Source organism: Medicago sativa, chromosome 1 (assembly GCF_051527215.1).
Source record: "Medicago sativa cultivar Bolivia chromosome 1, Bolivia_mono, whole genome shotgun sequence".
NCBI lineage: Eukaryota > Viridiplantae > Streptophyta > Magnoliopsida > Fabales > Fabaceae > Medicago > Medicago sativa.
The window spans coordinates 61,403,886-61,417,039 of NC_140749.1; the positions used below are offsets into that span (position 1 = coordinate 61,403,886).

A 13,154-nucleotide genomic window follows, 5' to 3' on the forward strand; every position below is an offset into this window, starting at 1 on the left:
CTTTTTTTGGCGGCTTCCCTGACCTATTAGTATTCAGTGGAGCACTTTAATCCAGCTTATACGTAGCCATTTATATGCTCTAAGTCTAACTCTCAATGAAAACACTGGTCCAATATGTGTGAGAGCCTCATGGTTTGAGTACCACATCAAGCACTTTTATTAATTAATGTGGAACTCCTAACAATATTGCACGAAGTTAACAAGAAGGTATATTTCTTAGAAGCATCTCCAAGGCACTACCCTTGACTTTGCTTCGAAAAATGCTATATAGAAAAGTTGAACTAGGCTCATCATGCACATGTAATTTTATACAAGTGTTAGTAGGTAGAGTGATGCATGCTTTTTTAAAATTGATAAGTATAAAGACTGAAGTTGTGGTAATCACAACTCAGTTTCTCTGCTCCAGCTTAATATTTAATATTAACTAGCTAGCTCAGTTGATTTAGGTTAAGGTGTCAATCCTTGACCATGTATTTGTTTTTCAATTTCAACAACACTATCTCATAATTTTAAAACACATTAACAACGTCTTCATAGACGTGCATTTAGTTTGCATATGTTGGGTTTGGTTCGTGACTTGGAGTGACTACTATGAGTATGACTGTGGATCAAGAGTATTGCATTAGAATTTTGCTCTCCACCCAGCAACTTTTGCTCGCACCCTGCAGTCATGCCGAAAATGCCCATGCGCTAGTTAACTTGCGCAAGTGTAAGTTACTGCGCAAGTTAAGTCACGTGGCGCAAGTTAAGTGGTGCAAAGATACTTTTTCAAATTATTTTTATTAACTTATTCAAAATTATTTTGTTTATATTAACTTTATTCAAATTATGTTATTTTCTTAACTTTATTAACTTTATTCAAAATTATTTTATTAACTTTATTTTGAAATTATTTTGTTTACATTAATCTAAATTATTTTCTTAATTTTATTCTAAATTATTGATTCGATATTATTCTTTAAATTAATACAAATATAAATAAAGGTAAATACAATACAAATATAAATAAAGGTAAATACAACAAATATAAAACAAAGGAACAAAATTGAGGCATAAATAATCTCTCATTTTATTAATAATTCATAAATTACATTACAATAATTCATATGATAAGTTTGAACTTATTCACTAAATCTACTTATTTTCTCCTCGGGGTAAAAAGTAATCAATCTTCGTGGGGTAAAATAGTGAGCAGCCTTCTTGGGGAAAATACATCATCAACCCTTGGGCTAAATTTAAATCTGTTTTTTTTTTTTACCACAAGAAGTTCTTTTTACCCACGGTAAAAAGTTTCAGCGGTTAAAAAAACAGGTTTAAAATTATCCCAAGGGTCGATCATTTCCCCAAGTCGGCTACTCACTACTTTACCCCGACGAAAATTGATCACCTTTTACCCCAAAAAGAATATTGAAAAGAAAAAAAAGAAAGAAGAGAAATAGAGGGAGAGAGTGATGAGGGGGAGAAAGTAGTATGGTGTGAGGAATTAGGGAAGTATGGAGGGGTATTTATAGGTGGGAATGGTAGTATAGGTGGTAAATACCATTAATGTGGTCAAAAAACGTGTAAAATTTGGTAGAAAACGTGTGGATTAAATAATGAAACATTGACCACAGACCAAAAAAACGTTTGTACTTCAGTTCTGACCACCGGCCAACGTGCGTGAGTTAACTCGCGCATAGGCCAGTGGTGCATGACTTAAGTTACGCATGGCTTACAACTTGCGTGACTTAAGTCGCGCATGGCTTACAACGTGCGTTAGTTAAGTCACGCTACGTGACTTAACTAACACAAGGGTATATTTGGAAGCAGTGCAGGGCGCGAGCAAAAGTTGCTGGGTGGAGAGCAAAATTCATTGCATTAAGCTTTGATTATTTTTTTTTCTTTCAAAAAACTTTTTGAATTCTTGTTACTTGTATTATTTGTGTTTTGTTTCAGCTCAAGCCTATCAATTAGTAACTAGTTAGTAATAAAACTAGCTGATTAGTGTAAAGATAGTCGCAGCTCACAACCCAACTATTCAGATGCTGTGTTTGGTTGTGGAATGAACATTAAGAATGAAAGATAGTCACAGCGCACAACCCAACTAATTAGCAACTAGTTAGTAATAAAACTAGCTGATTAAAGAACCTTAAGAAGTGCTTTGTATGGTTGTGGAATGAACATTGAGAATGAAAGAAAAAAAAAGAAATTTTAGTAGTAAGGTAATTTATTTCATTTCATTTACTAATGGGAACTTTCATAGTTCTTTCACTTTTCTTTTTCTTTGTTCCAGTTAAAGCAACCTAATTCAACAGTATCTATAAAAACAAGCAATAATGTTATATAAAACACAAGGATATCTCTCATTAATTCACCAAGTACGACACTGAACAAGTACATAAAACAAGCCGAAGCTATTTAACATACTTAGGGTAAAAAAAAACCATAACAGCATGCACAGGGCTGTTAGTAAAGGACACTAGGACAGTAAATCTCTCAAGATGGGTGGAAATTTTCACAATGATGAGATTAAAAAAATAAATCAGACACAATATTGTCAAATTAATACAGGCATCATGGGAATACATTGATAGTCTTCGTGTATCATATCATTTCTTTAGGACACTGCAAAATGAGCACAAGGCAAGTCAGAAGGTTATCACAAGAAGCTAAGGACAAACACCACCCCAAAACATATACTCTAGTTTTTTATTTTTATATTTCAAAGATAACAAGTGAGGGGAGATTAAAAATACGAGCATAAACCCTAACTTAAAAATATAAAAAGGTTATCAAAATTCCTATCATAACAATATTATCATCTCCATCTAAGTGATCAAACTTACTTTTATATGATGGTGTCATTTAAATTTTTCTAGAAATTCGTTTGGCTAGAGTAGATCGCAAATAACACGAGGCCCAAGGTTACTAAGGTGTATCGGAGGAGCCCACAAGGTGTGTGTGTGTGTGACTCATGTGATCCACTTAGATGGCGTTTTGTAAGTAATCAGAATCAAAAGTGATAGTTTGCCTTAACTAGTTTCCTAGTTGAAAAGGGAAGAAAGGGTGATGTCGATAACATGATGTGGCAGGGCTTTGCTACTTGAACAAACAAACTAAATTCTATGTAGAAGCAAAAAGGAGCCACAGAATCAAGCAGAAGCAGGGTGGTCACACCCAGTCTTGAGTAAAGGGGCAAGGATTCACCGGAGACCAAACTCCTTGATGGAGTTGAGGGAGAGGAAACCCTTTGGGAGAATGCGATCGGAAATTGAAATGATTCAGAGTATAGTGGTGCGGGTTTATATAAGGGGGTTTTGAATACAAGGGTGGGGAGGGGGAGGGCAGAGGCAAGCTGGAAATCAGTTGGGACTTTGGGAGACTTGGCCTCTCAAATTGCCTAGAGCACTATCACTATATTTCTGCACTTTTCCTATTCTTCTCAGCAGCCTCTTCTAGTAGTTCGGTAGTTTCCAGCCTGATATCTACGTGATTCAGACTCAATGTTCCATATGAATACATTTTAATTCCTATTCTATATTTTGTCTTTCTTATATCTTCTATCGGTAGTTTTACTAGGTAATGACAGGCCAATTATATTGAGCACAAGCTACATAGGTCTTGTACCGTGCACAAGTTTTATAGAGCGTCCGATTGAGAGAATTCATGCATCTAATGGTGTACCCACCAGCACCAGATTTTTCTCACCTTCCTCTCTAGCACATATTACTGATGTCAAGAAAGAGGAGGATCCAGAGCAACGTGAGGGAGGCATCGGGTGTGACGGTGGGGATGATCTGAGGTGGAACGGTGCACGGCTCATGGAGACCATATAAGGGTCAATGATGGGTAGGATTTACGCACACTTCACCTAAACTTCCCAAATTATATCAAAGTTCGGTGAAGTGTTAGCAAAGTACAAATACCAAAGGAGGAGACAAAACTAGAGGCGTAAATAAGAGGAGTCATGTCACACTATTTCTCACACTAGAGTGACTTTGACTTTTTTAGCATTGGTATTTCTCTGTTTTCAAATTGTGCAGTGTCAGTTGGTTAAGGTTAATGGACTTGCTGCTTGATTGTATTATTTGAAGCCGAACCCCATTGTTTCAATCCATTCTTACTTTAAAACCGTTGACTTGAGTAGCATCCTTAAGCCCACCCACCCATTCACTAAACTGTATACGGTAGTACGGTTTCAGTCGAACCATGAAATCTTGTCCGACAATTTATATAAATTGGATAAAAATTTCAAAATAAGGGCCACCCCACAATCTCGCTATAGCGTTATATAGGTCAAGTCGTTATCTAGATTTGATTACACTGGAATAAAATAGGTGATGAGATTACGTGTGAAGATAAAAAAAGGTATATGTGAAATAGGACTGAGATTAAACAAAATGAGATTATGTACCAGTACCGCAGCAAGGTTGCATAGTATGGCCAATTTTAGATTAAGATACAGCTCAAGGTTACTATAGGAAATCCATGTTTTAAATTTACGTTTGAAATTCATGAAGAATCGTGCTTTATAAATCTATGGAAACTGAAAAGAGATCAGAAGCCTTACTTGTATAAGTAGGCAGCAATTCCCAGAATTATAATCAGCAAAACAATATCAATACAGAAGTTTCGACTGGATCGAAGCTGGAAAAAAGCCAAAAAAAAAAAAAGATTCAGCAAAAGTTCATCACAAATAAATATGGAAATGGATGGAAATCTAAGACAAAAAAAGATGTAGTTAGATAACCTGATTAACTGTGTCTTTAAGTCTAACATTAGTATTCTTAAGATCGGAGGATGCCTTGTCCACCTGTAAAGATGACAAACAATTGCATCATATTATTTCAAATTTTTAATTCAAACTTCAAAAGCATAAATTTCCATGCTTTTAGGCTTTGTACGAAGACAAAAAGTGACAATTCTCACCTTAGCGTCAATCTCATCCATTAGGGGAACTTGTCTATCCAGTTCCTGTTTACATCATATAAATGACAAGCGTAAAAAAATTATTAAAAACACACAAGCAGCCACATGATGGAATACATAGAAAGTACTAAGAAACAACTGACCTCATTCATGTCATGTGCCATGTCTTTCAAAGTATCCAATCCTTCTGCAATCATATCCAAACCTTGATCCTATAAAGTTAACGTCCAATTAGATTTGTAAGTTGAACCCATTACCGGAGTGGTAACGAACACAGCAAATCTCTCAAAACTGGTAAAAGTTACTTGCCTGATTGATTCTACGCATTTCATATTCCTGCCTGAATTGATTGGATTGCTCAGTAGATTGGAAGTACTCATCATCAAATCGGCCATCTGTAATAAAGATGATTTAATTATTCACACATAATGTATCGAGCTGATCTATCAGAAGAAATGCTATATTTGAATATAGCTTCAATTACCCGAATCAAATTTAATTTCAGGGCGTGAGGCAGAAGATGCCCAGCCACCAGTTTGTTTTGGCGCAACAGGAGTCCCATCTGGGATAGCTTGGATTCTTTCTGGCAGTGCAAGAACCAAATCATTACGGGCAGCAAATTCTTGAGACTCGAGGCCTTTTACCTGTGCATACATTGAATCATACATCACACAAAATGTACACCTTCACTAACTTAGAAGCTTTGCATGCTATTAAGCTACTTAGATCAAAACAAGCTAAAAAACAAATAACTCGGTAATAGACTAAAAAAAATAAAAAAATAAAAGATTTATATGCAGAAATTACAAGTCTACCTCTTTCAAAGATAGATAGTTGCACTCGTAAAAAAAAAACTAAACGGGTGTCTTAAAATAGAGATAACAACGACAACCAAGTCTTACCCCACTAAGTGGAGTCGGCTACATTGATCAAATTATGCCACAATGTTCTATCATAAACCATGTTTTGGTCCAACTCATTATTCTCCAAGTCTTTCCTAATAGTTTCTCTAATAGTTTTTCTAGGTCTTTCTCTGCCTCTAGTGATCTGACCATCCTCCATATGATCTACTCTACTTACAACAGAGTGTCTTACAAAAGAGAAATTGGATTAATTTCTCGTCTCTTCTCAAATTTCAAACTTCATAAAAGAGATCTTCAAATCGATTCAACAAATTAACTTAGCTGCTAACAACTTATTAATTACTTACATTATCAACAGTTTATCAGATCTATCCATTCTTCATTACAGATTAAAAGAAACTCTAATCACAAAATTGTTTATATTCACATTTCACGATTAAAACACCTCAAATTTTGAATTACAAATTCCAACCTAAATTAAATCAATTCCAAAAACAAAATAAAAAACAACCTTTTTGAGAGCCAACCTCTGCAACTTAGGAACTTCCTCCAACAACCTGGACTTAGTACGACGAATCTCCGCATTGATCGCTACAGCAGATGCCTTCCCTCTTTCATTGGAAGCTTTTTCTGCTTTCTACACAAAATTTCAATAAAATAAATAAAATTAAAAAAAAACTCAAATCCAACAAATTAGGGGAAAACTTTCTACTTACTTGAAGAAGGGCTTCGATATCGGAGTCGACGGAGGCGTAGAGTCGGACGAAAGCATCATCGCCGGAGACATTGGCATTGTTCTGCTTGTCGAGATCGTATTTGTCGTATTTTTTGCAGATTGAATCAACTCGTGTGAGAAGATCGATTACGCTCATAGTGTTGTTTTGGATTGAAATTTGATTTTGACTAGAGTCAACAAGAACTGTGATGAATTTGGAGTTGGATCTGTTGTTTTTTAGTTGTGGCTGAACTCGACAAAGGTTTCAAAAGAGAGATATCAGGGACACGACACAGCTGTAGCAATACAAACATGAACCGGTTTTTTTTTTTTTTTTTTAATAATATGATGATAATCAAAAGTATTTTGTACAGTTCACAAAGATTTTATTTATAACAAAAAAAGAAGATTTATTTTAATTTTCGCAATTATAAGCAAACAATATTCTATCTCGTCTGAAAAAGAAATTATTTTAAAAAAATCAACAAGTGGGTAACACCCACAAACGAATATTTATGGATTTTTTTTTTACAAGTTTTTTATGGAATATACTTCTTTTTTTTAAGGTAACTTGTTTAAGTTATTGGTCATCAATTTGTGTTATAAGGGTATATATTAAAAAAATTTAAAGTAAAAATTTTGTATTTTCTTTTTTGACGAAAATAAATTTTATATTGATACCAATAAATTTGTATTTTTGAAAGAAAAAAAAACTGTACTTTTCTCCTTAAAAATAATTTTATATACTTAAAGAATTTATTTACGCGACTTTAGATGGGGATCCTCGGAAGTTACAGTTTTGGTATCCATTAGTTGAGAGGATTTGTACTCGTTTATCTGGTTGGAGATGTAAAAATTTATCTTTGGGAGGTCAGTTGGTTCTGCTTAAGTCTGTTCTGTCTTTCATTCTGGTTTATTTCTTTTCTTTCTTCAAAGTTCCCTCAGGTATTATTTCTACCTTTGATTCTTTATTTACTATTTTAGGAAATTGTCTTGGATCAAATGTGATACTATTTATTTGAAAAGGAAGAATAGAGGTTTCAGTGTGAAGAGGTTGAGGGGGTTTAATATTTCTTTATTGGGGAAATGGGTGTAGGAGGTGTTGGAGGAGAGGGAGAGTTTGTGGAATTTAGTGCTTCGAGCGAAGTATGGGGAGGAGGGAGGGAGGGTGCGGTTTTGTGAGGGGGTTGATCTGGGTGGGGATGGTGGATGCTAGGTGGTTGGTAGACAATATTGTTAGGAAGGTGGGGGATGGGCAGACCACTCTGTTTTGAGAGGATCCGTGGCTAGATGATGTTATGTTAGCTAGCAACGTCTTATGCTAGGCAATTTGAGTTAACGGAAAATAAACTAGTCACGGTGATGGAGATGTTTATATTAGGGTAGGGGGTTGATGGAGAAGCGTGGAATTGGAGGAGGAAGTTATTTGCGTGGGAGGAAGGTTTGATGTGGGAGTGTGTGGAGCGGTCGTCTGCTTTTGTTTTGCAAGATGGTATGTCTGATAGGTGGGTGTGGAAGCTTCATTCGTCTCACAACTATACCGTGAATTCTGCCTATTCTTATTTAACAGCGATTGACATTAACATCATTGAAGAGTTTCATCATTCTTTGTGGCTTAAAACGGTTTCGTTAAAGGTGAATATATTTGTATGGCGTCTCTTCCTAAATAGAATTGCTACAAAGGATAATTTGTGTAAGAGGGATGTTCTTGATGTCTCTCTTGTGTCTTGCGCGGCCTTATGTGGTGAGTTAGAGAACAGGTGATACGAACCCGATCGGATCGTCATGAAAACAAGTAATTTGACCCTAACCGCGACCTGCCGGTAGAACCAACACTATAAAAGTTTTTGACCTAAGAACAAAGGAAAAGTTCTCACAATAGAGAAAACTCAAATTGATTAATCTTTAAATTGTGGTTTGAGAAATACATGATCTTCTTATTTATAGCCTAGGATTGAAATACTAGAAATAAATTCCCACTACCATGCATTTATCAAATACAATGATAAATGCATGTTTATTACCTAGAAAATAGGCACTACATGATTAAAATTCCCACTAGTCACTATAATAACTTAGAGCACTACTTTGAAGCATTTGAAGAGGCTAGGGGAATATAAAAGACCATCTAAAAATCCACCCAAAAATAAAAACGAAAATTACTTATTAAAGTGGAGAAAATTAGACTTTTAATGGTTGTTTTATTCAGCACTAATCAGCCCACTAAGTTTCTTGTCATGTGAATTTCTTAAATGTTTCCTTCCACATGCTTAGTGAGCTCTTGATCTCATCAACAGGGACCATTTGTTTTTTAAGTGCGACCGTTACGGTCGATTGTGGCTCTTGATCTCGCATTGGCTTGGTATTGTTACGGTTTTTCATGGCGATTTAAATATTCATTCCAATAAGTTTTGTGCTCTTAGAGGCTTTTCAAAAAATTCCAGGACAACTTTCACTATTATTTGGATTTTGTTATAAAACTAAATAAATAGATAGGATGATAGAGAGAAAAAGAGAGAATATAGAAATGTTGTTATTCACTTCTTATCAATTGTGTTGTATTTGCCGTGCTATTTATAGAAGCTTAAGCCTACTGTTGTTTGAAGTTAATTCAAACATTACTGCACCGTAAGCTATAAGCCTATGGGCAGCTAGTGTAACAAATGGGCAATTTGCAGTTGCCTTTTGGTTTTTGACTGGCATATACAGTGGCTGGACCCATCAATTTGGACATCCATTATTTATAACACTCCCCCTTGGATGTCCATCGAGGATATGCCTCATTAAAACCTTACTAAAATAAAACCCAGTGGGAAAAAAATCTAGTGAAGGAAAAAGAGTACAATATCCTTTTGAGTGTGAACTGCCTCGTTAAAAACTTTACCAGGAAAACCCAGTTGGGATAAAAACATGGTGAAGGGAAAAAGAGTGCAGAATACATTTATTTCTCCCCCTTATGAAGACAAATATCTCTAAGACGGCGAAGACCAATTCTTGATACAAGTTTCTCAAATACATTTCTTGAGAGTGACTTTGTAAAAATATCTGCAAGGTTATCACACGAACGAATTTGTTGAATGTTGACATCACCATTCTTCTGAAGATCATGAGTGAAAAAGAATTTTGGAGAAATATGTTTTGTTCGGTCTCCTTTAATGTATCCTTCTTTCAACTGAGAAATGCATGTTGTATTATCTTCATAAATGATTGTTGCATCCATTCTTGCAGAAGATAAACCACAATTATTTTGTATATGTTGAATCAATGACCTTAACCAAACACATTCTCTACTTGTCTCGTGGAGTGCTAAAAGTTCTGCATGATTTGATGATGTTGCTGTTATGGTCTGCTTTACAGATCTCCATGAAATGGCTGTTTCTCCACTGGTAAACAAATAACCTGTTTGTGATCTACCGTGATGGGGATCTGACAAATAACCTGCATCTGCATAACCAATTAATTCTAATTTGGATACTTTGGGTAAAACAATCCCGTATCCATTGTACCTCGAAGGTAACGAAGTACATGCTTAACCCCGTTCCAATGTCTTCGTGTGGGTGAAGAACTATATCTTGCTAATAGATTGATAGGAAATGATATATCGGGACGTGTATTATTAGCAAGATACATCAATGCACCTATTGCACTGAGATATGGTACTTCAGGACCAAGTATTTCTTCACCTTCTTCTTGAGGTCTGAAAGGATCTTTCTTCACATCCAGGGATCTAACAACCATTGGAGTAGATAATGGATGAGATTTGTCCATGTAAAAACGCTTTTACACTCTTGTTGTGTAAGCTTCTTGATGCACAAGAATCCCGCCATTTAGGTACTCAATTTGTAATCCAAGGCAAAACTTTGTCTTTCCTAAGTCTTTCATCTCGAACTCTTTCTTTAAGCAATCTATGGCTTTTGGAAGCTCTTCAGGAGTTCCGATAATGTTTATGTCATCAACATAGATAGCAATTATAGCAAATTCATTTCCAGATCTTTTCATAAAAATACATGGACAAATGGAGTCATTTTTATATCCTTCCTTCAGCAAATATTCACTGAGGTGATTGTACTACATACGTCCTGATTGTTTTAGCCCATAGAGAGACTTATATAATTTTATGGAGTAGTCTTCCCGAGAACCTGAACTATTTGCTTCAGGCAAATTAAATCCTTCAGGGAGTTTCATGTAAATGTCACTGTCAAGTGAGCCATACAAGTAGGCTGTAACAACATCCAACATGTGCAAATTGAGCCCTTCATGAGCTATAAGGCTAATTAAGTATCTAAAAGTAGTTGCATCAACTACAGGTGAGTATGTCTCATCAAAATCAATTCCGGGTCTTTGGGAAAACCCTTGAGCAACAAGTCTTGCTTTATATCTTGCAATTTCACCATTCTCATTGCGTTTTGGACAAACACCCATTTATATCCAACTGGCTTCATACCTGTAGGTGTTCGGACAACAGGTCCAAATACTTTTCTCTTATTAAGAGAATTTAATTATGCTTCAATTGCATCTTTCCATTTTGGCCAATTTTCGCTTTGTCTACATTCTTTTATAGACCTTGGTTCTTGATCCTCGTTATCATTTATTACATTTAGCGCTATATTATATGCGAAAATATCGTCAACGTTGACTTCATGTCGGTTCCATTGTATTCCATTGGTGACATAATTTATTGAGATCTCTTGATTTTCATGTATTTCAGATATCTGATTAGGTTCTTCTGGAACTGAAATATTGATTATGTCAGAAGACTCTTTTAGAGTTTCTATATCCTCTTTTGGCTCATCTTCCCTTTTTGCTCCTTTTCTTGCTCGAGGATTTTTATCTTTGGAACCGATTGGTCTACCACGCTTCAAGCGTGGTTCAGACTCATTTGCAAATTTAGATTGTCCAACAGGGACATCTATTTTTATTAGAGCATTAACAGCTGGTATATATGATTTAGTTACACTTTTTGGATCAGTGAATGCATTTGGTAATTGATTTGCTAAACTTTGCAAATGAATTTTCTTTTGAACTTCCAATTCACATTGTTTAGTTCGAGGATCAAAATGAGATAATGAAGATTCATTCCAACTGATCTCCTTTTTCAGTTGCATTTTCTCCCCCCTAATATTGGAAAGTTTGATTCATCAAAATGACAATCAGCAAATCGAGCTGTAAATAAATCTCCTGTTGTTGGTTCAAGATACTTTATAATAGATGGGGATTCATATCCAACATATATTCCCAACCTTCGTTGAGGACCCATCTTAGGGCGTTGTGGTGATGGAATTGGAACATACACCGCACATCCAAAAATTCTTAGATGGGAAATATTTGGTTCTTGACCAAAAACTAATTTCAAAGGGGAATAGTCATGATAACTTGTTGGCCTGATGCGAATCAATGATGCAGCATGCAAAATTGCATGTCCCCAAGTAGAAATGGGCAATTTGCATCTCATGAGAAGCGGTCTTGCAATTAACTGTATACGCTTGATAAATGATTCCGCAAGTCCATTTTGTGTATGAACATGTGCTACAAGATGTTCAATGTCAATCCCAATGGACATACAATATTCATTAAATGATTGAGATGAGAACTCAGCGGCATTATCAAGTCGTATTTTCTTGACAGGATAATCAGGGAAGTGAGCTCTTATTCGAATTAGTTGAGCTAGCAATCTCGCAAACGCCTGGTTGCGAGTTGATAATAAACAAACATGTGACCATCTAGTTGATGCATCAATTAAAACCATAAAATATTTAAATGGTCCACATGGTGGGTGTATTGGCCCACAAATATCACCATGTATTCGCTCTAAAAAATTTAGAGATTCACTTCCAATTTTTGTTGGTGATGGTCTGATTATCAACTTCCCTTGTGAACAAGAGGTACATGAGAATTTATTAGATTGAAGAATCTCCTGGTTCTTCAATTGATAACCATAAGAATTATTAATTATTTTTTGCATCATTATAGACCCGGGATGGCCCAACCGGTCATGCCAAACAACAAATTTATTATGATTTGTAATCTTCTGGTTTACAATCACATGTGCTTCAATTGCACTTATATAAGTGTAGTACAAACCAGAGGAAGAGGCAGGTAACTTTTCTACTACACTTATTTTATCCAAATTATGTCTCGTTATATAAAGATATTCAATATTTCCTTCATTTCTTGTTTCAATATGATATCCATTTAGACGAATATCCTTGAAACTTAATAAATTCCTATGAGACTTGGGAGAATATAATGCATTCTCAATGTTTAAATTTGTTCCTCCACACAATATTACATTAGCTCTTCCGGAGCCTTCAATTATTTTCGAACTTCCAGATATAGTACTAACACCGGTTTGTTGCTTTAGAAAAGAAGAGAAATATTTTTTATCCTTGATAATTGTATGAGTTGTTCCACTATCAGCGAGACACATATCTCCATTATTGGGGTTAATGTTAATACTCATTCTATTTAAAAATGAACAAATAAGAGATAAGTATGAATATAAGAATTACTATAAAACATTTATTATCATTAGATAAAAACATAACATAAAACAAATAAATACAACATAAAACTGTAAAACTTTTATTATCATCAGATAAAAACATAACATAAAATCCTTTTATTATAGGAAAATAAAAGGTACTCTTAAACATTTTATTGGTCGGGTT

At 35.1% G+C, this 13,154-nt stretch overlaps 1 protein-coding gene across 2 annotated transcripts; it reads right to left on the reverse strand.

Moving 5' to 3' along the window:
- Positions 1–2,318: 2,318 nt before the first annotated feature.
- LOC146956066 (syntaxin-71-like) lies at positions 2,319–6,764 on the reverse strand. Of its 2 annotated transcripts, XM_085726169.1 has the most exons (9): positions 6,488–6,764; positions 6,283–6,408; positions 5,393–5,552; positions 5,218–5,303; positions 5,052–5,120; positions 4,909–4,953; positions 4,730–4,792; positions 4,550–4,626; positions 2,319–2,604 (listed from the first exon to the last, which is right to left on the reverse strand). In XM_085726169.1, the coding sequence occupies exons 1-9, from the start codon at positions 6,641–6,643 to the stop codon at positions 2,589–2,591; spliced, it is 798 nt and encodes a 265-aa protein (XP_085582295.1). In that variant the 5' UTR covers positions 6,644–6,764; the 3' UTR covers positions 2,319–2,588. The 2 variants fall into 2 exon arrangements, with proteins under 2 accessions (XP_085582295.1, XP_085582300.1); XM_085726174.1 differs by lacking the exon at positions 2,319–2,604 and having other exon boundaries at positions 4,546–4,626.
- Positions 6,765–13,154: the final 6,390 nt, after the last annotated feature.

What these genes read in the sequence shown, in the direction of transcription:
- LOC146956066 (XM_085726169.1), bottom strand. Translation starts at nt 6,643, where the DNA reads ATGAGCGTAATCGATCTTCTCACACGAGTTGATTCAATCTGCAAAAAA. An exon ending in AAATGCGTAGAATCAATCAG is followed by an intron (nt 5,121 to 5,217) that starts GCAAGTAACTTT and finishes TTAACTTTATAG; the next exon opens with GATCAAGGTTTGGATATGAT. An exon ending in TGGATGAGATTGACGCTAAG is followed by an intron (nt 4,793 to 4,908) that starts GTGAGAATTGTC and finishes TCATCTTTACAG; the next exon opens with GTGGACAAGGCATCCTCCGA.